We start from the raw sequence: 25,556 nt of genomic DNA on the forward strand, positions 1-25,556 counted from the left end.
AACCTAACTGAGCATCTCTTCTGCACCTAAAGCAACTGGCTTTGCACTGGGACTTATCCCTGCAAGCATCAGGAGGGCCCAGCTCCTAACAACACTTACCCGCATGCCGACCTCACCCGGTAGCCCCGGCTCTCCCAGCTCTCCGGGCTCCCCCTGAACAAACACAACAGCACAAAGTCATCGGCAGTGGGACACAGGTCCAGGCATACCAGAGCAGCCCACAGCCTCCCAGAGCCTCTGCTTCCTGCAGCTCAGAACTCATCACAGAAACAAGGTAACCCCCAGTGAGCAGGGCCCAGGCTCTCCTCAGATGCTTTTTCTGTAAGCAAAGAAGCTGACCTTCGCTGCACATGGTATTTTTTTTTTCTTTAGAAACAGGGTCTAATTCTGTCTCTCAGACTGGAGTGCAGTGGCACAATCATAGCTCATTCATTATAAACTCAAAATACTTGGCTCAGGTGATCCTCCCACCTCAGGCCTCCAAGTGGCCTGGGCTACAGGCAGCATCACTGCACCAGGTTGTTTTATTTGTTGTAGAGATAGAGTCTCGCTTTGTTGCCTAGGCTAGTCTTGAACTCCTAGCCTCAAGCGATCCTCCTGCTTCAGCCTCCCAAAGAACTGGGATTACAGGTGTGAGCCACCATGCCCAGCCACACAGTATTATCTCCACTCCCACCCACTCCTGTGGCTGGAAGCCAACAAAATTAAATCTGGAGAGAGCAGGGGAAAGTATAAAAACTGGCACCACCCTGATGGCTGTCTTCACGGAAAGGACGCTGGCCACCTAGAGTGAGGTGAGAAGAGAGTCTAGGCTCCATGGAACTTTCCTTTCTCCCTTGTCTCCAGGAGTTTAGACCACCTGTCCTGAAGTGCTGCCAGCTGTGGACCTGAGCACTGCTCATAAACCAGGTTCCCTCTCGGATCACATGTGGCTAAACATGGTGAAGGGATCAGAGAGGTGAAGGACGCAGAACTAATGTCCACTTGGACTCTTGGTGGAGAGGAGACTGACCCACCAGAGCTGAGATCACTTTGAGCTTGGGTTGCTGGAGGATGTTGTCGCTCAGAGGCAGGTCAGATGAAGAGGTGGGGTTTGGGGTAATGATCAGAGGAAAGCTGGCTGGCCACATAGGGTGTGGGGTGCTGCTTGGGTCTCACTCTGACTCTTCTAGCTACAAACTGGGGTCTTAAGTAATTCCTTTGCCTCACTGGGGCCAGTTCCAAGTCTAGGTGTGGGGGATAACAAGGCTGCCTTACAGAACTACTTGTTAACTAAATGAGAAAATCATTTCCAAGGATAGGCAGGCAGTACTGGGGGCAAAGCTGCTGCTGGTCTTGTCACAGCTATTAGGCTGAGCCCCTGGCATCTGGGAGGATCCTGATACAAATAAGTCCCCGCGTAAGCCTGGCCCTGGCAATGTCACCCACTTGAAGACACAGGGCTCTGATCAGGAGGTCACCAGCCCAGTGCTGCCTTATGAGCCAGGGCAGAAGGACGGAACTTACTCTCATGCCTTTGCTGCCATCTCTCCCAGGGGGGCCGGGCAGACCCATGGAACCCTAGAACCAGAAAAAGAGAATAGCAATTAGTACAGAATGACTGAGACAGCCTCTCAGAATGCTAGTGCAGCAGAGCACCTGCCAGGAAGGGACGGAAACTATGGCCAAGACTGCCACTCAAACATTGGTCCACAAGCCTGCAACATGGGCATCGCTTGGGATAGCATAAAATATAGATTCCCAGGTTTCACATCAGATCTACATCAGTGTCCACATTATAGCCACATACCCAGGTGATCTGTATGCACCTGCCATGGGAGTAAGCAGCTCTGGTCCATAGCCCTACCTAGCTGGAGGTGTGTCCCTTCTTCTCTCCGGGCTTGGTGTCACATGTGTAAAGTAGAGGATTGGGCTGCAGCGGGGCCCTCAACCTTGGCACCATAGTCATCGGGCTGGATAAGCCTTTGCTATGGGGCCGAGCTGTGCCCTGTAGGATGCTCAGCTGCATCCCTAGATGCCGGCAGCACCTCCAGGGATGAAAACCAAATATGTCTTCAGATATTGCCAAACACCTCCTGGGTGGCAAAATCCCTCCTGGTTGGGAACCACTGGGCTAGAAAAGGTATTCAACCTGTTTTAATTTTAGCTGGGACAAAACTCTTTCTAAAGAATCTCATGCAGACACGCATGACATGCATAAACACAGAGCAGCTGTGGAAAGTAGGGGGCTAGACCAGCTCCTCACCCCCCTTTCTATTCCACACACTTCCTGGAGAAGGCGTGGGGAGGCAATTTAGAAACAGGAAACTCTAGCACCTCTAAGCTCCCACCCAGCTCCAACACCTCTTGGTGCCAATCAAAGGATCCAGCCTGAGACCTCCCGCCCCGCTCCCAGCTCACCATCAGTGTCTGTGTGACACTGAGCAAGGCTGCACCTCTCCCTGGGCTGTTGCCATCTATACAGTGAGGGTGCTGGATATTCAGTGAATGAATGAACACTCGAATCTCCATGTAAAGTTTACAAAACACTATGTGCTGAAGTATATTTCTACATACATCATCTGATTTACTCATCATAATCCTATGAGATATGTATTATTTTCTCAAAGAATATCAGATATATTTCTTGTAGACTTTATCTACAAACACACATGCACACAGAGGCTTTTAAAATTTCTATGAAGTACCTTCCATGGCCTCAACATTCTCTCTAAGTCAGCATGATATTGAAGAGAAAGATGGACAGACAGATGTCTCTGGCCATAGCATGAGACAGACATGAGTCCATCTCATCTCTAGACCTTCCTGGCTGTGAGACCTTTTTTTTTTAGACATAGTCTCATTCTGTCACCTAAACTGGAGTGCAGTGGCATGAACATGGCTCACACAGCCTTGACCTCTGGGGCTCAAGAGATCCTCCCACCTCAGCCTCCTGTGTAGCTGAGACTACATGCACACACCACCACACCTGGCTAATTTTTGTGTTTTGTTTTTTTTGTTTTTTTTGTACAGACAGGGTTTCACAATGTTGCCCGGGCTGGTCTCGAGCTCCTGAGCTCAGGCAATCCACCTGTTGGCCTCCCAAAGTGCTGAATTACAGGAGTGAGCCACTGTGACTGCTCTTGGCTGTGAGACCTTAAACACACCCTAGAAGGCTCAGGCTCCCACTGGCCTCAGGTCTCAAGTGTGGATGTTGCTACCAGCGGCAGGATGGCTGCAGGTGAGGCGAGGTTTGGTAAATGAAAGTGCCCACGCTCTGCTGTGGGGAAAGAATTTGGCTTCCCAATTCTGGGTCTCTGTTCTCCCAGAGACCCAGTCCCACAATGATAGAGGAATCCAATGGAAGCACCACACCAGTGCACCTCTGGCCTGAGAAAGAACACCTTCGCCAGCTCCTGTGTGCATCAGAGGCCTCCGGGGATGGCCACACAGATTTGCTCTGCTGCCCTTATCTGACCAGTCAACAGTGGAGATACAGGGACTGTGCAGAGATGCAACACTGATGCGCTTATAAGTTGTTTGTGGTTCTCAGGCTGGGGACCAGGAGGGTCTAATCCTGGGCCCTAAGGGGCAGTAAGTTCATGTGGGTGAGGCCTGGCAGAGGGGATGTCTCCAGCAAGACAGCCTAGTGAGCAGGCATTCATGGATTGGGCGAGCCGAACACCACTTCTGCAGAGGAGGGTGGGTACTTTTGGGCAAATTGCTTACTCTCTGAGTCTCAGTTTAGCATTATTTTATGTAAAATGGGGACAATCATGGTGTACTAGGGTTCTCTAGATGGACAGAACTAATAGAAAAAAAAATATATATATATATATTCAAAGGGGAGTTTACTAAGTAACAGTCAGAAGATCATGAGGTCCCACAATAGGCTATCTGCAGGCTGAAGAGCAAGGAGAGCCAGTTCGAGGGCCAAAACTGAGGAACTTGGAGTGCAATGTTCCAGGGCAGGGAGCATCCAGCATGGGAGAAAGATGTAGGCCGGGAGGCTAGACCCATTTCTCCTTTCACATTTTTCTGCCCGCTTTATATTCTAGCTGTGTTGGCAGCTGACTTGATGGTGCGCACCCAGATTGAGGGGTGGTCTGCCTCTCCCAGCCACTGACTCAAATGTTAATCTCCTTTGGCAACACCCTCACAGACACACCCAGGATCAATACTTTGTATCCTTCAATCCAATCAAGTTGACACTCAGTATGAACCATCACACAACTCAGTATGAACCATTATGAAAAGTTTTTGTAAGTATTAAAGTCCACCCAGGTGCTTCACAGAGCATTTCCTAAGTCTCCTCTAGATAAGAAGAATCTGATTTGCAGTCACCATGCTTTATGGAAGCAGAAAGGTTGGGAGATTCTTTGATCAAACAACTTTGTGAAATGCAGAGTTAAACCAAGTGAAGCAAGTTCCTTTACAGTGGGTTTTCTTGAAGGCTTACTCATGCCGTTGTTGATGATTCTTCATGAGGCCCTGGCCTACCGAACCCTTTTCAAGGGCATGGGAAGAGCTTCTGTGTGTCAAAGCGCAGAGCCCATGCAGGGAGAGGGGCTGCTGCTTCTCAGAGCCTCATCTAGGGCAAAACTAGGTCCAAGACAAAATGAACAAGGGCTGTTTATTTTTAAACAGGCTGCCATTGCTTTCATTTCAGCAGAGGATTCAAAGGTGTTAGTCAGAGATTCAGCCTTATTTCTAGGGGTAAAAAAGGAAATACTAAGACAGCCTCAGATTGGCAAGTGTTGTATTTAAGTGGGATTTTTGGAAGGCAGGAGACACTCTAATTCTAGTATACCTGTCCATCCTTGGCTAGATACAAAGGGGCAGGTGAGTGGTTTGGGGATATTTCACAAGAGAAAGGATTGTTCAATGGGAAGGATAGGGGATTTCCATCATCTGTTGTTTCCTGGGAAAAGTGGGGACCAGTGGGTTGCTTTTGTGGGTTAAACTATCATGAGCATGTTCCTTGGGAGATGCTGTCATGGCAGGTGCTTTCTCAGCCTCCAGTTACACATGGGCAAAATGAGACGTCACCTCCCCTCCCCTTGAGTCACTTCCCCATTTGGCTGTTTTGGAATTTAAATTTTAAAATCTGAGATTGAAAGCGGTAACCAGTATAGGAGGAGGTGATTTCTACAGCATAGAACAGCAATTAAACACATAGTTAATAATGGCAGAACCAACTGTTAAAATAAAATGAATAATATTGTGTTAATGTGTTATGACAGATGTTACTGGGGATAGTTTATCTATTTCACATCTACAAGGTGCCAGGCACTCAGCACTTTACATCCATCACTGCATTCAACACCTGCCCACAACAGCTCTATGAAAGAGACAGAATCATCATCTCCATTTCAGTGTTTATGAAACAAAAGCACAGACAGCTGGTCAGCTCTAACCTAATCAGCTCATTAGAGCTGATTACATTAGATTATTTAATCTGCCCAAAGTTACAGTGCTTGTGGAAGAGCCAGACTCCAGGCCCTAGAGTATGCTTCTGAATGACTTCACCACATTTAACAGCGTCCAGACTCACCTCACTTCCCTGGTTGCTGGGCAGCCCTGCAAGCTCAGTGTTGCTATCCTTAGGCTACATTCAAGCACACTGGGGCACAGGGAGGGGGCGTGACTTTCTCAGGGCTACCCAAGAGTCTACATGGCAGAGGGAGGCAGGCAGTTGGGGTAGTTCACACCTGAGCATCCAGCCTTAGCTCTCCCTCTCCAGGGATCTTGCCATTCCTCTTCAGCCTCCACCAGCCCGGCTCCTGTAGGAATACCAGAAGGAAGACTCCCTTGACTGCCTCACAGGTGGAGAAGCTCTGCATGGAGCCAGGAGATGGTGGTGAGCAATAGATGGGCTCAGCTCCCCACATAGCCTGTGTCTCCAAGGTCCATGCTCTGACCCCTACCTGCCTCCTACACTAACCTGGGCAAATGGTATAACCGTTTCCTGATGGCAGGGACACCAGCCCATGAGCCACATCCCTACAACCCTAGGAATCAATTACAGATTTTCCAATAGCAGGGAGCATCAGAAAAGGAGGAGAACTTCCTCTGAGGGCATGGGCTAGATGGTGCCTCCCTCCACAATCAGGCCTCTGGGTGACTCGCGTGAGGTGCCAGGTACCCACTTATGATGGCAGGTCCTCGAATGACCAGTCTGTTTTCTGGCTCCCATGGGTTGGGAAACCCTGCAGCTGAATGCAGAGGGAGGGATGTCTTGATGGGATGGGTTCCTGCCTTAGGAATGAAGGAGGGGGCAGCAGCGCTCCTTGGCCTCTCCTCCCAGTTGACAGTTCTCTAGCCTTTTTGGTTCTGTCAAATGATGCCCAGTGGATATCTGTGTGAACTTTTCTCATCCACAAGATGGAAGCTCTGTGAGATGTGGAGCAGGACTAAATCACCTCTGCACTTCTGGTGTCTGGCTTCACAGAGTGTCCACAGGGCCACGTGTGCTTCAATTCTTTCTAGAGCCTTGTGGACTTGCAAGGGAATGGAAGACTCTTATGGGGGTATCTAAGCCCCAGAAACAAAGTGAATAGCAGGGTGTGGTAGAGAGGTAATGGTCCTGAGAGCCAGTGAGCCACAGCTTCACATTGTCCACCCCCACCCTCCCTGCCGCCCCATCACGAAGTACTGGTGACTTCGGCCAAGTTGGTGAAATGCTGAGTCTCGGTCTTCACCTGTAAATAGAAATTGTCCATCTAGTTTCAGAATTTGTGCTCCCCAAGGACATGGAGAACTAGACGTGTTAGTTTTAGATGGCTGGCATCGTAGAAGAAAGGCCATTCTGCTTTGTTCAGAGATGTGGCCACTCTTACTGTGTATTCTAAGAATCACTAGAGGTCTCTATAGAAGTAAATATGTTCTGGGTCAGAGATGGTAACATTTCTTTTAGAACCTTTTTTCACATGATTAAGATAACCAAGTCAGCACTGCAAATAGACAGATTTTAAGAAACGTCCCTCCTCAAGTCATTCTGAGATCGAGGCATTTCACTAGAATGATTCCTGCCCTATGAAAACTTTGCCCCAAGAGAAAGTCAACCTAACACGAATATTTCATTAGTATTAAGATTAGTATCACCGATTCTTAACATTACAAAACACCCTCACCATGCCCCTGTGACAGGCCTTCCAAAATCCCCCAGCTGGACTTACCATCAGATGCCTATAGCAGCTTTGGAAAGGGAAAGTTACAACCCTGGGCTGCCTGTTCACCTTCCACCAGGAAAGTCATTTAACCTCTATGAGCCTAAGTCTCATCATTTCTAAAGTACAGGTTTACATGCTTTCAGATGAGCATTAAATGTGGACATAATTTGCAGACTACAACGTATTATTGCAATGTGAGGTCTTCCATTGTATCTCTTGAAAACTAAGAACACTCATCCAAGTGCATGGGATGGGTCAGGGAGAGGAGTTGGGGAAAGACTGGAGGCCACCCCCCCAAATTGGTAAGGTTAGGCATAGAACGATCTTTAAAAGAATATGTAAAGCTAAGGATCCACAATAAAGCACAGAAGAAAAAAAAGGAAAAGAAAGGAAAGAGCAGGAAGGAGGCAAAGAAGAGAGAGAAAGAGAGGACAGGAAAGCCTAGGCCGGGAGGAGAGGGTCTGATTTGCATGCAGCCTCCATCTCACATTAGAAGAGCTGAACAGATTCATTCCCCTCCTGTGTCTTAGCTACTTCCCTGGAAGCAAGAAGACACAAGGAAAAGGAAGGAGTACCTCTGGCTCAAGGTGGCTGGTAAGAGGCCTAGAGAAAATACTTTAGAAATGCTTCGTATACAGGGAAATTCGAAACAAGCATCGCATACTATTATTTTGGGCAGACTACCCAAGCCTCTATTTTCCACCTATAAAAAGAAAATTGACACTCAGGGTATAAGAGAATGACAATGACTGAGATACACTGAAGAAGATAACCACGGTTCAGAGAAGAGGGGCTTCCCTGTGTTCACAACGGCTGTTGTGACTCAAAATCAGGTTTTGGTTCCAAGTTCAGGCTCTGACCTCTTTTCTGCCCCTGCCTCTTCCTCCACCACATACACACTCACTTCCTCCATGACCTCATTTGGAGGCATATCATGGGGGCAACTATCTAGGAGGAAATTATCCATCTACTCACACCCAACGTGTCAGCATCCAGAGCCCCAGGGATCATCCTGTTACCTCATCAACTAAGACACAGAGAAAGGAGAGAACAAATATTTCTGCTGCTCTTTTGGCAAATTAAATATCAAGCCTTATTTCTAAATGTTAACAAAAAGATTGTTGCATTGCTAGAGATGCTGGTACTAATATTCTTTTTCCATTTGGTAGAAGAGAGAGTAGGCTTTTTAGTGGGGTCTTAGGAATATGCTGGGTAGTGATCATGGGCCAGCTGCATCAACCCCACTTGGGGTTGTGTTAGAAGGGCAACTTCTCAGACCCCACCCCAGACATAATGAATCAGACAGTCTGGGAGTGGAGTCTAGCCAGTTGGCTTAACATGTCCTCCAGGTGATTTGGATGTTGTCACAAGTTTGATAACCACTTCTCAGCACAGACAAATGCAGGCTGCGAAGTCTGAAAACATGAACTCAAATCCTGGCTCATCCCCATGAAGACGTAAAGTCACCTGTACCTGGTGCCAGAAGAATTTTCATTATATATTAAATAGGCTGTAAAACAAGGACAGCAATATTTACCATGAAAGTTAAACTAAATAGCACATGCATGAATCCTCACAGATAGCAAGTGCTTGCAAATACGAGGTACTATTATGATTTGTAGATGATCTATGAATTCCTTTAGGTCAATTAAAGAAAGGGAAGGTCCTTTATGTTGGCCTCCTGGAATCTGCTTTCTAATAACACTCTCTAGGCTTCCTGAAGGTTTAGGAGTTACGAAAGTCCTTCTCAGGGGGAGGCTGAAGAACTCTGACATTTTGCAGCTGCTGGTCGCCTCTGGGAATAAGACCTCATTAATGCTGAGAGCACAGAAGACATCATTTGGTTTATAAAAAATGGAACACTATGCTGGTGTAATGGCAATTATGCTTAATGTTTATGATCACTTTTTACTTACATAAGTCATCTATTTTCATTAGCTCATTTAAACCTCACAGCAACCCTCCGAGGCAAGTACTATTATAGTTGTTAATTTATACATGAGGAAAGCAAGGGTTACAGGGCTAAGTAACTGACCTATTGTTACACAGCTACTAAGTGACCCAGCCAAGGTCTAGATCCAGCCAGTCTGTGACCGGGGTCTGCACCCTGAGCTTCCCTTGCCCTCCCAGTTCAGGAGTCCAGCATTTACCCTTCCCATAAGTGTTCTCAACCTCTTGTGTGAAACCCTTAGTTTTGTGGCCAGTCCATTAGACTTGGCAAGCACCTGAATGTCAGATGGAGCTAAAGGAAAAATGCAGACTCCTATCCCAGCTCTACCTGGGGCCTGTGAACTTCAGAACTTCCCCAGTGTGTCCTTCAGCACCATGGACAGGGCCTGTGGCACCTCTATTTATTCTAACTCTGGGCATTTTGCCCTTAACCTACAAGGCTATTTGAGGGCACATAGGCAGCTAAACTAATTTCCCCTTAAACCCTTTAATTATTGTAAAAATAGAAGGCACTCAACCACAGTTATCCAACTCGATAACCATGAATAATGCACATTAATGCACAGGCTAAGAATAGGAGATGGGGGTGCTGATTAAGCCAGCCATGAACAAAGAGAAAGGGACCCAGAGCGGGAGGCAAATGGTGTAAATATATCTATATCTTAGAAGTTTCACAAATACAAAGACAAATGTATAATTTATATTTTCTGGCTCAGAGGCTCGATAATGCAGTCTTTATATAAAATAAGCTGATTCTTACAAAGTTTTTGAGGGTCAGGAATTCCCAGATATCCACATCACATTGAAGGAGGGGCAGGAAACTGACACTGACCAATTCTGTGGTCAAAAGTGGGGGATCCCCACTCTTGTGTCTTGTGTCAGACAGACCCAGGCTTGGCCCCACTTACTAAGCAGCTCTGTGACCTTGGCCATGGCCCAGCCTTTTTAAACGGCTGTCAGGGGCTGAAGCTCATAAATGGAAGAGCCTGGAACATTAAGAGGTCAATATAAGACTGATGTCATGATTCTTCCTTTTCAAAGTCACTATATCATTCCAGATAAAATCACCAATGCTAGCCAATACATTCTACATTGTTGCTATTGTTAAAACATGCCCATCTTATGCCTCTGGGGATAACTTTAAAAAATCAAAAAGTGTGTGTGCTATCCTCCTTTATGGCAAATATTTCATCATTGGCAGAAACCCCCTTAATGTTTTGGGGCTACCACTAACTGGGTAGCTTGTAAACTGCTGAAATGTGTTTCTTGCTGTTCTGGAGACAGGAAAGTCCAAGATGCCATCAGATTTGGTGTCAGGTGAGGGCCTACTTTTTGGTTCACAGATGGCTGTCTTCACTGTAACCTCTCATGGTGGAAGGGAAAAATGGGCTCCCTGGGATATCTTCTACAAGGGCCAATCCAGTCATTCATAAGGGCTGCACCCTCATGACCCAATCATCTCCCAAGAACCCCACCTCTCAATACTATCACCTTGGGGGTTAGGATTTCAACATATGAGTTTGGGAAGCACATACTTTCAGACCATGGTTCCCCTGATAGGTAGAAGTGTCCTATGGTTTCTGGAGACCTTTCTGGGTCACCACTCTGGGAGAGAGGCCCTGAGAAGAAAAGCCACATGTCACGGAGCGGAGCTCTCTCCTAATTCGTCCACCCCCTCTGCAGTCCAATTCTACCTCTGAGCAATCTTCTTATCTCACAACTTCAAATAAAGCCTGCCTTTGAAAGACACTGAAGAAAGAACCTGGTTCCGGTGAGAAGGGCCCATTATTTAAGAGTGTGGACAGCACAAACTGTGTCTGTTATGTTGGGATAAGGAACGACCTGACTTCTCTGTGACTACAAACCTGACTGTCACTCAAAGGCCCCCATCCAATGAGAAGCAGGACTGATAGGAACATACATTCTCTCCACTGGCTGTGACCTATCAGCCATACAGTGGTCAGAGTGATTTTGTTTTCTAAACACCCTACGTCCCCACCCTCCCATTTACTCTTAAGAGTTAATCATTCTCCAAACCTCACACCCCCATTAGCTGTACCTGCCTGGTCCCCCAGCACCATGCTGGGTCCTAGGCAGGTACTTGCCATGACTTTGAGCAAGCCAGAGCTCATTATAAACTATTTCATACTCGTATAGCCTTTTACAATGAAACCAATCACATGAATATGTGAGCATGTTTTTCTAAGCCTCAGTGCCCCTTTCCATGAAATGGGCATAATGATGCCTTTCGCCTGCAATCCGTGGGAGGAACGCATAGGACAATGCCCACAGAAATGCCTGGCCACTTTGATGGTGACAGGACTGGAAGCATCCCTAAGATTTCAGCAGGCAAAGGGGGATGCTGGGCGTGCAAGGAGGAAGAATCAATGACAGGGAGGCAGAGATATCCCCAGCATGTCCACGGAAAGATAAGCCCAGCATCTGCAGGAGACAAATACCGGGGAAGGGTCCCCTGGGCCCCATCATGCCCTGCAGGATGTGCACACCAAGCACACTGGATTCTATCTGCCAAGTAACACAGAACAGCATAACACCAGCGGTAATTTAAATCAAAGGCAAACTCATGAGCACTTAACGTGTTTCAAACGGGACAGTGTATGTAAACCAATTAAGACATCTGGAGTGGAGGAATTCCAGGCACCTTGACCTTTCCTCCATTTGGTAATTAGCATCTTATTTGCTTAGCAAACCACCCCAAGAAGACCCTCCCTCGCCATGATTCCAGAACTCTCAGGTGGATCTCCTGTGCACCTGGCATCCCCATCAGAAGGTGGAGCTAAGGCTCTGAGAAGGCTGCACCCCAGGAAGCTGAAAGAACCTGGACTACTTTCTGGCTCAGAGACTCATCTTTCACCATGTTCATCCCCTGTCAGGTTTATGGTGCCAGTAAAATGGAAGAAAACCATAAAAGACAATGAACTGATGTTTCTGTGACCCAAAATTCCATCTACTGCTGACTCAACAAGCCCAGTAAAATTTAGCTGAGTTTCTTATATTTGCTTGCTGATTTTTTTTTTCTGGTGCACCATACTGTGAAATCTGAGCAGAAAATCCATATGAAGTTTTATTTATTGCCATATGGATTTCTGTGAAAATGCTTAAGAAAGGACTTTTAGGAGATGGTCGTTTTTGTATTTTCTCCCTCTACCAAATGCTGAGTCCCTAGTTGCTGACCCAAGCACGGCTTTATGGGACACTTTGCCCCTGTTTCATTCTCAGTAGGTCTCGGGGCCCCTGACAATCTGTAAGGTGTAGTACAGGCTCCATCAGGGCCATCAGACCCTCATGCTCCTATGTCCTCTGTTACTGTGCACTCCAGGAAAACTGGGTCTCTTCAGAGCCCAACACTGTCCCACCTCCAAGCCCTTGTCTAAGCAAATCCCTGCCTGAAAGGCCACCACCGCTGATAACCCATCCCACCTCTACCTGTAATAGTAATAATAGCTACTGTTCACAAAGAAACCTAAGATCCCTGGCAGGAAATGCATTGCTTTGCAGCTCTGGAGACACTGGAGAGCCGCCTGAGGTGAGCCTGCTCTCTACTCAGCAACCGATCCGTTTCAGGGCTAAGCTTCATCTCAGGGTCACCTTCGTCTTCTCTGAACTGGCTCCTTTCATGGCAGCAACACAGCTATGGGAATTTCAGGGCTCTCATCCTCAGATCCATGGGCCCAGGGAGAAAAGGGCATGTGTCCTTCTAAGTGACAGTACGGAGCCTATTCTGATGGGACTAACCTGAAGAAGGTGCCTGAACTGACCCGCACACTTGGAGAATAGCTCAGACCTGATTCTTGCTCCATCTTTCTGAAACTGCTCCATTTGCCAGGCCCCTTGCTATCTCTTCTCATGGATAAACTTGCCAACCCTTCACATCACTAATGCGAGTATGCTGTTGTTACTGTTGTATTCAGTGTATGAGCCAAGATCACTCACCTTCTCTAAGCCTCAGTTTCCCTAGCTGCCAAAGAACAGTGATTCAATCAGCTCTACAGCTTCCCTTCATTTAAGTAACCATCAGTGATTGTGTTTCCTGGGCACATACTGTGTGACCTTGTGCAATTCACTTGACCCCAGTGCCGTGTTCTTCTCATCCTTGAAATGGGTACAGCAGTGCCTTCCCTGAAGCATGTCTTAATGATGAGAGGGTAAGTATGAAATATCCTTAGCAGGGTGCCTTGTACATCCACCCTGGTATATGCACACTGCCACAGTGGTTAGTTACAATTCCAAATATATATAAAACACAGCCATAATAAGTATATTACCATCCCTGGACCCATCCAGAGCTCTGGTCTACCCAATACCACCAAACTCCATCTAATCTATGTGGCAATTACTTTGGAGACAACAGTCAGCTAAGAAGCCAGCTGGTACCAGCCTAGTCCCAATGCATGAGTCATAAGTGGCCTTCTCCTCTCTCTAGGTGCTATCAATCCCCTCAGCCCACTCTGGTCCCCTCATTTCCACAGGAAAAGCAGAGACTTCAGGTTACAGAAAAGAGCCCTAGAAGGCAAAGGCAGGGGGTGGGCTGATTCCCTAATGTCAGAGCTGCTGCCTGAAAGGGCCTTTATGCATCATCTCATCCCACCCCCTCCACTGTACAGATGAGGAAGCAGAGACCCAGAGACGGAAGTGACTCACTCCAAATCACACAGCTAATATATGGTGGAACCTAGACTCAGACTTTGCTAAAAATACCAACCGCAGAAAAATGTCAACCAAGGACAGAGCCAGAAGTGCCAGCGTCCATTCAGCTGCCTGTCTCTTCTGCCAACATTGAATATGTAAGGAGGTCTCCATGGCCACAACTATGCCCTCGCAGCATCAGAGCCTTGAATGTGATGCTGCAGGTAGGATGCAGGGCACAAGGAATGTGCCTTCCGGCTAAGGGAGAACAGACATCCATTGCTGCCCGGCGTGAGCTCACCCCCAAACCAATGAGGCAGAGATGCCCTGCAGCCCGTAGGGAGGAAGGAGGCTGGTGGTCCCTGCCTGGTGACAGGAACACATGAGAAGGACACATTAGTTGAGAGGAAAGGCTGATCACAGAGGAACATGGGAAGGAGGTCACAGAGCTGCATAGTATTGCCTGGCAGCCACCATCCAGACCAAATATTCTGACCTCCAGACCCTGGCAGCCCTGGCTTCTGATCTGGAGGAATACCTGGGTGCCCTCTTCATACTCTGTGCCAGGTCTCTGTCCACTAGAACCAAGCATGCTAGCAACAATGAAAGTAGCTGTCGAACACTGTTGGTGGGAACACAGATGATATCACCCCTGTGGAGAACAGTATGGTGGCTCCTTGCAAGGAAGATTAAAAAGAGAACAATAGGTCGGGCATGGTGGCTCACACCTGTAATCCCAGCACTTTGGGAGGCCAAGGTGGGCAGATCACGAGGTCAAGAGATCCAGACCATCCTGGCCAACATGGTGAAACCCTGTCTCTCCTAAAAATACAAAAATTAGCCAGTATGGTGGCAGGCACCTGTAATCCCAACTACTCAAGAGGCTGAGGTAGGAGAATCAATTGAACCTGGGAGGTGGAGGTTGCAGTGAGCCGAGATCGTGCCATTGCAACACAAACAAGGAAAAAAGAAAGAAAAAAAAAAAAAAAAAAAAAAAAAAAAAAAAAAAAAAGTAGAACCACTGTATGATCTAGCAATTCTGCTTCTGAGTATTCAAAAGAGTTGAAATCAGGCTCTCATGGAGATATCCACACTCCCATGTTTACAGCAGCATAATTCATGATGGCCAAGATATGGAAATAACGTAGATATCCTTCAGTGGATGGATGGATAAAGAAAACATGGTATGTTGAACTGCTAGATCATATTGTAGTTCTATTTTTCATACCCAATAGAATGCTTTTCACCATTTAAAAAGAAGGAAATTGTCTTTTTGACAACATGAATGAATCTGGAGAACATTATGCTAACTGAAATAAGCCAGATGCAGAAAAGACAAATACTACATAATTCCGCATATAAAGTACCTAAAATAGTCAAATTCCAAGAATTAAAGAGTAGAATAGTTGTTTCCAGGGGTTGGGGAGAGGAAATGGGGAGATGCCAATTAATGGGCATAAGTCTCAGTTAAGCAATATGAATGCATTCTAGCGATCTGCTGCCCCGCACCAGGCCCGTGGTCCACAGGACTGTACTTCACACTTAAAAGTTTGTTAGGGGGGTAGATTTTCATCTTGTGTTCTTACCACAATTAAATGACACTAATTTAAAAAATTAAAACAAGAAAGTAGCTACTGAATTTGAGCATCTAGATTCCAGGTGCTGGGCTGTTAAATCACAGAGAAGTCATGGAACATGGCAGCTACCATAACCCCATTTTTAGGTCGGGAGATGGAGGCTCAGAGCTGATGGCAGAGCCAGAGAGGGGCGGAAAGGAGACATGAACTACGCCTGCCTGGTTGTACCCCTTCTGTGATGCTGTGTGTTGTGCTACGTCCAAACTGCTTTTCTTCCTTGTGCAGTAGCCACATTATGTGTGTGCCTATGATTTTAATGGAGGAGCTCATTGTGAAATAAAGACAGACACAAAGAAACATAAGGGAGAAAATAAATATCCTCATAACTTTCTCACCCACAGACAACCAGTGGTTAATAATAGGGGTTCGTCTCCATCATTAATTTATCTCAGTCTCTCCTCTCTCTCAGTCACACACACACACACACATACACACACACCCCTGGGGTCATACTGTATACACATTTTGCAACGTGCTTTAAAAATGGACAAAATATTGACTGCATTCTCTAGGTCATTAGTTCTTCTCCTAAATGACGTTTTGCATCATTGGATACTGTTGCATTATTGCGGTGTACGATAATGTATTTCTACAGCCCCACTGCACAGCATTGTGTCATTTCTGGTCTCACTTATAAGCACACATGGATATGTCCTTGTGCATGTCTTTATCTCCTTGGAGCACAGCTCCTTGATTTATCTCCTTAGAGCACCGCTAGACATGTAAGAGTGCCTACAGGGAGAGGACGAGCTGGCCACATGAAAACTGTTTCTACTGTAACTTCATAGAGTGCTATATGCATTACATAATCAGCCCTATGCAAAGGGCTGATGTGACCCCCTCTGAACAATGAATGACCTCTCAGGACCCAACAGTACTACATTGTGAGTCCACAAGTGCCTGGACTCCAGTGAAAGCATCAACATTCATTTGCACTGTCAAGTCTTGTGGCTCCCTCTCCAGGAAAATGCCAACATTTTGGTTCTTTTTTCCTTTTGTTTTTTAAATAGCTGGTATGAATAGAAAATGACATTTTTAGTGGCTGCTTTTTATTCACCCTTATAGGCTAACATCTGAAGAAGAATTTCTTCTTTAGGAGGAATGCCATATTTCCCAGGGTCTGCCAAGCCTTTTACCTCCTTTTATTGAACGTAAAAGAAGGTGCAACATGCATAGCTAGGGAGAACATCTTTATATTTCCCACAAATTCTTCTGATGTTCCTTATTTTATGGAGCAGAACCTACCCCCTGATTTCCACTTCTTGGGTATCATTCAAACGTCAACATTTCCAACAGAATATGCCCTGAGTCCCCCAAAATATATTTGTCCTACTCAATTATCCAACCACCATTTTGCCATTTTTCGTCTCCACCTTCTCTCTTTCTGTTGAGTACAGTAAATGCTTCAACCACCCAAGTCACGGAGGACATTGAGGGCAGTTACACAGCCCAGGCCACTTTTTTTCTCCCACTCGAATTCCTTCCAGGCAACATATAGTAGCACACACCTCCCCCATACCTAAGTCCTCTGTCCCATTCCCTTGGAGGAGCGTGATAAAAGGAAGATGCTTACCTTTTCACCCTTTTGTCCTTGGCCAAAAGGTCCTATGCCCTAGAAAAATGAAAGGAGGCAAACATTCACGACAGAGCATCTCCATGGCGTGACATTGCATATGGCAGCATCATCCTGAGATTTGAAAGGATTAGATGTTTTCTCATCAGCTCTGCCCAGTAGCCACTAAAAGAAATTATGACTATTGTTTACTAAGTACATATTCTCATGAGTATCCTCTCACTTAGTATTTCCAATAACTCAATATTATAGTTGCCATTTTTTGTTTCCATAGCAGTTTTATTGAAATATAGTTTGCATGACACATAATTCACCTGCTTAAAATGTACAATTCAGTTATTTTTAGTATATTCATAAAGTTGTGCAACAAAATCCCCACAATCAACTTTAGAATATTTTTATCACCTCAGAAACAACCTGTATCTATTAGCAATGACTCCACACTTCCTCTATTCCAGCTCTAGGCAAACATTAAACTATTTTCTGTATCTATAAACTTGTCTATTCTGTATGTTTTTTTATATGAATTGAATCATATAACATGTGGTCTTTTATAATTGGCTTCTTTCACTCAGCAAAGTCTTTCCAATGTTAATCTATGTTGGACCATGTATAAGTACTTCATTTTATTGCAAAACGATACGACATTGTATGGATATGACATACATTTTGTTTCCCTATTCTTCAGGTGATAGACATTTGGGTTTTTACTTTTGGCTATTGTAAATAATGCTGCTATAAACATTTTTGTGTAAGCTTTTATGTAAACATAGTTTGCATTTTTGAGGGGCATATTCCTAAATGTAGAATTGAATTGCTGGGTCATATGGTAACTCTGTCCTTAACCTAAGGGCTGCAAGGCTGTTTTCCAAAGGAACTGCACCACATTATGCAAGCAATCCATAAAGATTCCAATTTCTCCACACTCCTAGTTGTTCTACCTGTTATTGAAAAGGAGGTATTAAAGTCTCTATTAATTTTTTATTTCTCCTTTAAATGCTGCCAGTTTTTCCTTCATGTATTCTGGGGCTTTGTTAGGTACATATATGTTTATAATTGCTATATTTTTAAGAATTAATTTTTGTCAATATAAAATGTCCCTCTTTATCTCTATTTTTTGTTTTAAAGTCTATTTTGTCTAATATTAGCACAGTCACCCCAGTTTTTTATTTTTAAGATGTATATTTTCCATCCTTTCATTTTCAACCTATTGAAACCTATGTGTATCTTTGAATACAAAAGATACACCTATTTGTATCTTTGGATCTAAATTATGTCTTCTATAGACAGGATATAATTTGATCTTGTTATTATAACGTGTCTTAAAATCTCTGATTTTTAGATGGTTCATGTAGTATATTCACACATCATATTATATAGTTAGATTTATATATGTCATATTAATTTTTGTTTTCTACATGTCTCCTGCCCACTTATGTTACTTTATTTCTCCTTTACTGCTCTTTTTTGAATTGAGTACTTCCTAGTATAACATTTACATTATTTTCATAATATTTTCACTATATATTTTGGAGTTATTTCCTTAAAGGGTGCTCTAGAGTTTATCGTATACATAATAGAATCTACTCTAGTTTTATAAAAACTTAATTCCAATGAAACATAAAAACAGACTCCTTCTCAGTTCTATCCTTTCTTCCCCCTTTTTTTGTGCTATCGTTATGCATATTACATGCATGTTTGTTAAAACCAACCATACATGGTTGTAATGTATGGTTATACGTGAGGTGCCATCCCTCTGCCTTCTAGCCTCAGTCATTTCTGATGACGAGTCAGCTGTTAATCTTTTTGGGGTTTCCCTGTACATGATGAGTCATTCTTTTTTTTTGCTACTTTCAAATTTTTTCTGTTTTTGGCATTTTTACCATGTTGTTTGTAGTGTGGATCTCTTTGTGTTTGTGTTAATTGGGGTTCACTGAACATCTTGAATATGTAGATTACTGCTTTTCATAAAATCTGAGATGCCTTCAGCCATTATTTGTTTGAATACTTTCCGCTCCTTTCTCTCCTCTTCTACTTTAATTCCCGGTAGGTGTAGATTCATGCACTTTAGGAACCTCTACATTTCTCCAATACTCTGTCCATTTTTCTTCATTATTTTTTCTCTCTGTTCTTCAGATTACGTAATCTCTATTCGTCTAATTTCAATAATTCTCATCTTTGCATTGAGTCTCTCTAGATTTTTAAAATTTCATTCATTATAATTTTAAACTACAGAACTTATATTTGGATACATATACTTAAAGAGTTAGAAATTACTTACTGATATTCTGTATTGGATGAAATATTGTCATTATGCTTTCTTTTGCTTACATCAGAATGATTTCCTTTAGTTCTTTGATCATAATTATAATGACTACTTTGAAGTCTTTGTCTGTAAAATCTGACATTTGCATCCTCTCTCAGGCGGTTGCTGCTGTCTGCTGTCTTTTGCGGTGTATGTGTCAGATTTTTCTGTTTCTCAGCATGTTTTATAATTTTGTTGAAAATTGGACATTTTACACAATATATTATACCAACTCTGGATGTTAGCACTTCCCCTACCAAAAATTATAAAATTTGTTTTGTTGTTTTCTTGTTTATTTGCTTACTGACTTGGCTAGACTATTTTAATCAAATCGATTTCCCCTCCCCAGTGTTACATCTCTGAGGCCAGTTTTCAGAGGGCATGGACTTGGATCTGTACAGATACCCCAGGGTGACTATGGTTTTAGCAAGGCTCATTTTGAGTCTTTTTTCTTGATTTCTTGGTCAAACTGTCCACCTCTGCTTACATTCAATTCAGCTGTTAGGTTCCATTACTTTCCAGCTGATTCCTTTACTATTTTCTACAGTGCCATACGGCGTTAATAGCTCCACAGTCTGATCAAACTAAATCGGGTCCCCTTTGCATGGGTAGCTGTTGTGGGTAGTCATGGAGGGTTTTTTTCTGATGCCAGGAGCATTCTTCTTAGTGGTGTTTTCCCCCTGGTTCTTTATGGTAAACTAGCTATGGTAAAGTTATGGTTTACCATGGAGCTATCAGTCTCCTTTTAATTTCTTACCACCAACATCTCCTTTGTTTCTAGAGAACCCTTACACTTAGACTTCCCTACATTCTGTTTCAAAGTCAGTGCCTTTTGGAAGAGCTCTGATCAGAATCCAACATTCTTGGCTTGTCATGCCTGAAGCTGCACTTCCACCCTATGAAGGGGGGTTGGGTGAAGGAAGAGAGCCCTATCCCTTGGCTGCATCTGCCAAGAGTTTAGATTCTGGAACTCCAGATGCAGGAGGTGAAAAATGTTGGAATATCACCAGGTATTATCACTTTTGGGAGAGTGGATTCACAGAGTTCCTCATGTTGCCATTTCAGAAGCAGAACCGCTACAGACATTATTTTTATATCTTTTTCACAAATGTGAAAAGTGAACCTCAGAAAGTTCTAGCAGCTTCTTCAGTTCATGAAGCTAGTAGGTTATGGACCAAAATTTGAATGTAGGCTGCCTGATGCTAGCTGCTTCCTCAATCACAGTGCTATTTGGCCTCAATAGAGCTGCTGATGACATCAGGCTGGTAATAATAATCATAATTATACAATGGGCCACTTCCCAGAGTTCAGCGCTCCAGAGTACATCCATGTTTGTTCTCTGGCTAATTCTGGTGGTTTCTCTGATTTCAGAATGTTCTCCCAATCTCCCTTCCTTTGAACCCAGCTACTAGTGACAGCACGTGTCCTAGATTGTGTCTTGTCCCAGACGTGGAGGGGGGAGGAACGGGTCTTACATTGCTTGCACCTACTGCCTGACAAGTGAGTTTCTAAAAACCACACTTGTATGAGTTACCACATTTCTCTGAGCTTCAGGTTGCTCACCTGGAAGGTGGCCATTTCAGCAGGCCTCAGCTCACCAAGTTGATGTGAGAGTTAAGTGAGCCCCAAGTGTGTGAATCATACAATGCAGAGCCAGGAGTGTGGTAAGTGCTGGTAAATAAATGTGACCAGCTCTACTTATTTCCATGTTATTTTGCACACAACAGGTGCTTCCTACCTACACAGAGGAGGTAGATATGCATGTGTAGGTGAAGGTGACGCACAGCCAATTGAGCACAGGACCCAGATTAAAACAGATGCAGGTGCAAATTCTGCCTCTGCCACATCCGACCTCTGTGATTGACAGCAAGTCATTCAAGCCTGAGAAACCAGCGTCATTCCCTTTAGATCTGTGGTGAGACTGTGGTAAAAGCTGTCGCATGGGGCAAACGTGAGACTCTACACGATGCACGTGCCAGGAGGGGACGATGGCAGCACCACGGTGTGAGGGAACAACAGTGTGGGGTGCTGAGGGAATGGCATTTGCCAGGCTAATTCTTCCAGGAAAGAGGCTTGTCTTGTTTCCTGGGTTTCCCCCTGAGCACTGAGAACCTAGAAGAACTAATTATAATCACACACACCTAAAAAGACAACAGTCATTCACTGACCGTCCACTATGGGCCAGGCATTTTGTAAACTAAGAAGTTGTTACACTCTTGATTTTGCTAATGTGTAAATGAGGCTTTACCCCAGCACTTTGGAAGGCCAAGGCAGGTGGATCATCTGAGGTCAGGAGTTTGAGACCAGCCTGGCCAACATGGTGAAACTCCATCTCCACCAAAAATACAAAAATTAGCCGGGCGTGGTGATGCACACCTGTAATCCCAGCTACTCGGGAGGCTGAGGCAGGAGAATCGCTTAAACCCTGGAGGGGAAGGTTGCAGTGAGCTGAGATGGCACCATTGCACTCCAGCCCAGGTGACAAGAGCAAGAGTTTGTGTCAGAAATAAAGAAAAGAAAGAAAGAAAGAGAGAGGGAGGGAGGGAAGGAGGGAGGGAGGAAAGGGGGGGAAGAGAAAGAGAGAGAGAGAGGAAAGAAAGGAAAGAAAGGAAAGAAAGGAAGAGAACCTGCCCAAGGTCACACAGCTAATAAAAGCCACAGCCAAGGACAATGACTGAGGTCCCTTTGACACCAAACTTGTGCCGTTGATACTACATGGTTCCATGCAGGAGGACAGGGACTGGCAACAGCAATCACTGCACTCACTACTGTTCTACAGCATTTGCATGCATTCACTTATTTAATCTTCATAATGCTATGGAATAGGTTGTTTTATTATCCCCATTTTACAGATGAGGAACCTAAGGATGGAAAGGCAAAGTATCTAGGTGGAGCTGGAATTCACTTCTCAGCCATTCAGCTCCTGAGGCCCACCCTGAATGGTGACTTCTTCATCTCTGCAATTCTTTCCTGACCCATCATTAATTGCATTCACTCATCAGCTGAAAGACTGATGAATACAATTCCTGCTAGCCCAGGTGCTGGAAATGCTGTGACGATAAATCACAGACCAGGACACCTGGGAGTCCTCTGGTGCTGGGACAGAGGAGATGCTGTGAGAGCACAGAGCTGGAGTTTGGAGCAATGCCCTGGAGAGTTAGACACAGTTGAGTGGGAATGATGAGAACCCATGAGCCAAGCAGGAAGGGGTGGTGAGGGGAAGACAGGGGTGCGGAGAAGGAAACATTATTCTTGGCAGAGGAAAGAACCTGTGTAATGGCCAGAGTCAGGCAGGGCACAACAAAATAACCAATTAGAGGGTTAGTAACTGATGATTCAAAGCACAGAATTCTGGTTATAGGGTGGCAAGGGACAAGGCCAGAGAGTCCACCAAGGCCACATCTAGCACGCCTCCATGCCCACGGAGAGGAGCTAGAGCTTCCTCTTGAGGGTGGTGTGGGCATGGTGCCTGGCCCCCTGCAGGTGTCAGTGGGATCCCTGAGGTCCAGCCGTGCAGAGGAGCAGCCATCTACTCACCACATCACCTTTCTCTCCCTTAGGTCCAGGAGCGCCCACCGGCCCAGTGGCTCCTATGTCTCCCTGAGGGTTTGAGAACACAGGCCAGCATCAGATTAGGTTCTCCGACAGGGCTCTTGCACACACAGGACCATCATGGCCAACCTTGCCCCAATTCCCTAGAAGCAGCTGATTTCGTCTTTGCCATTTGCACAGTAAGCCACATGTCCCACCCCTGGAGAGGAGGACACATCTAAGTCATCCCCAACATCACAATTCCAGGAACCAGGGACTTCTTGAGAAAGCAAGTGCATGAAGACATTGCACATTCATCCCTGGAATGGCCTGATCCCACCACCAGGGTCTCAGAGGGGGAAGAGGAAGCTGCAGGTTTGAACAGCAGCCCCGCCACTTCACATGAGCACATCACTACAGAGTTGGGGGGCCTCAGGCTTCTCCTCTATAGATAGGCAAGTCCTCATGCAGGCACACAAGAGTAAGAGCATAAAGGCACTTTGAAAAGTGGCAACCAGAGTCCCCTGGACATTCAGTTTGTGTAACAAGTCCATACCCTGTGCACCTGGGGCCTTCACAGCTGTCCAGGAAGAGAACAAGGGCAGGCAGAGGAAAAAGCTGCGCCCACAAGGGAGGAAAAGCTCATCGCCAACCAAGTGTTGAACTGGAGCCCAAATCTCCTGCCATTTCATGAGCCAATCCCAGATAGCTTCAGGCCCAGGAAACAGAGCCTTCAGTTCTATTCTTTTGTCTTTCTTCCTGGTCTGGAACTTTATCTCTTTCGTTCCCATCTCATCTTTTGTATTCTAAGAACACATAGCTACCTTGCTTTTGTGGTTCCCTTTGATGTGATGCCCTTCCCTGCCTCCTTTGTCCTGGGCAGCTCCCATCTATTCTACTGGACCCAGCAGGTCAGGGATGTCAGCGGAAACGTGCCCTGAAGTCCTGCCAGGTAGCGACGGGGCCTCTCCTCTCAGCCCCTCAGCTCCCGGGCCCCTCTAACCTGACTCCCTTCATAAAGTTCCACTCTGCTCTTTCCTGCCTTCCTTCCCCCTGGCCTGTGAGTCCTGGAGACAGGGCTCTCTGTCAGTCACCTTTATATTCCCATATCACGACTGGGCCTTGCACCCAATGGACTCAGGTTATGCACGTGGACAGAGCCCAAGCTCTGTGTAGGGACACAGAGCCACCAGGAACCCCAGCTGTTGACTTAGGGTCCTAGCCATGGTTTGGGACAATGTGACGGATGACACTATAGGACCACAACTGCAAGCTAGCTCTGTGGGAGCCGGGCACGTCTCCAGGTGGCCGTGTCAGTTTCCCTTTTCAGTGCCCCTCTCCTCCCACCGCCTCTGCTCTCCTTGTGGGGCCCAGGGCCCACTCTGCCCAAGCACAGCAGCAGCAGGCATTACGAAACAACCCCCCCTTCAGACAGACGTTCTCTACTGAGAGGTCTATGAAACCCCAGGTAGCTTTGCTCTTTCCTCCTGTCACAGCCGAGAATCTGAGGTGACTTCTCAGAGGAGCTCAATGATATAAAAACCCTGCCATCCTCCTCAGTGACCACCTGGCACCTGGACTGCTCTGAGCTGCTCTCCATCAGCACGAGGAGAGGGCTCACCAGGGGAGGGGAGCTGAGGGGGCAGAGGGTGTGTGTGATGGGGCGTGTGTGTGTGTGTGTGTGAGATGTGCATATGTGGAATGGGGTGTGTGTGATGTGGGGCATGTGTGTGATGGTGCGTGTGTGTGATGGTGCGTGTGTGTGATGTGGGGTGTATGCATGTGTGCATATGAGTGTGTGATGGTGTGTGTGTGTGATGGTGTGTGATGGGGTGTGTGTGTGATGGGGTGTGTGTGTGATGTGGGGCATGTGTGTGATGGCATGTGTGTGTATGGGGTATGTGTGATGTGGGGCATGTGTTGTGATGGTGTGTGTGTATGATGGGCTGTGTGTGATGTGGGGCGTGTGTGTGATGGTGTGTGCGTATGACGGGGTGTGTGTGATGTGGGGTATGTGCATGTGTGTGTGTGATGGCGTGTGTGTGTGTGATGGTGTGTGATGGGGGTGTGTATGTGATGTGGGGCGTATGTGTGTATGTGTGTATGTGATGTGTGTGGTGGGTGTGTGTGATGTGTATGTGCATATGGGTGTGTGCGTGAGAGTGTGTGTGTGATGGTTTGTGTGTGTTGGTATAGGCGATGGTGTGTGATGGTGTGTATGTGATAGTGTGAGATGGTGTGTGCATGCATGTGTGTGTGATGGTGTGTGTGTATGTGTGATGGTGTGAGTATGTGATGCTGTGTGTGTATGTGTGATGGTATGAGTGTGATGTGTGTGATAGTGTGGGTGTGTGATGTGGGTGATGGTGTGTGATGGTGTGTGGGTAGGCGATGGTGTGGGTGTGTGATGGTATGTGTGATGATGTGTGACAGTGTGTGTATGTGTCATGTGTGGTGTGGGATGGTGATAGTATGTGTGTGATAGTATATGTGTGTTGGTGTAGGTGATGGTGTGTGTGTGATGGTGAGTTTGTGATGGTATATGTGTATACATGTGTGATGGTGTATGTGTGTGAGATGGCATGTTTGATGGTGTGTGATGGTGTGATTGTGTGTGTCTGTGTAATGGGGTGTGTGTGTGTCCATGGTGTCACATCCTAGCAGAGTGGGGCAAAGCGGAGAAGGGTGTGAGATGAGGGAGGGACCCCAAGGAAGTACCTACAGTCAGGAGGAGAGAAAAGAGAAAGAGAAAGGGAGAGGAG

At 45.8% G+C, this 25,556-nt stretch overlaps 1 protein-coding gene across 1 annotated transcript in view; it reads right to left on the reverse strand.

Moving 5' to 3' along the window:
- COL22A1 (collagen type XXII alpha 1 chain) overlaps window positions 1-25,556 on the reverse strand; it is a 320,119-nt gene that overhangs the window by 186,208 nt on the left and 108,355 nt on the right. Inside the window, exons 11-14 of the mRNA XM_017501684.2 lie at window positions 22,801-22,863; window positions 16,959-16,997; window positions 1,507-1,560; window positions 100-153 (exon numbers count right to left, since the gene is read on the reverse strand). Coding sequence (XP_017357173.1) covers window positions 100-153; window positions 1,507-1,560; window positions 16,959-16,997; window positions 22,801-22,863 — 210 coding nt within the window. The remainder of the gene's footprint in view (window positions 1-99; window positions 154-1,506; window positions 1,561-16,958; window positions 16,998-22,800; window positions 22,864-25,556) is intronic.

The sequence above is a fragment of the Cebus imitator genome, unplaced genomic scaffold (genome assembly GCF_001604975.1).
Source record: "Cebus imitator isolate Cc_AM_T3 unplaced genomic scaffold, Cebus_imitator-1.0 Scaffold284, whole genome shotgun sequence".
Lineage (NCBI taxonomy): Eukaryota > Metazoa > Chordata > Mammalia > Primates > Cebidae > Cebus > Cebus imitator.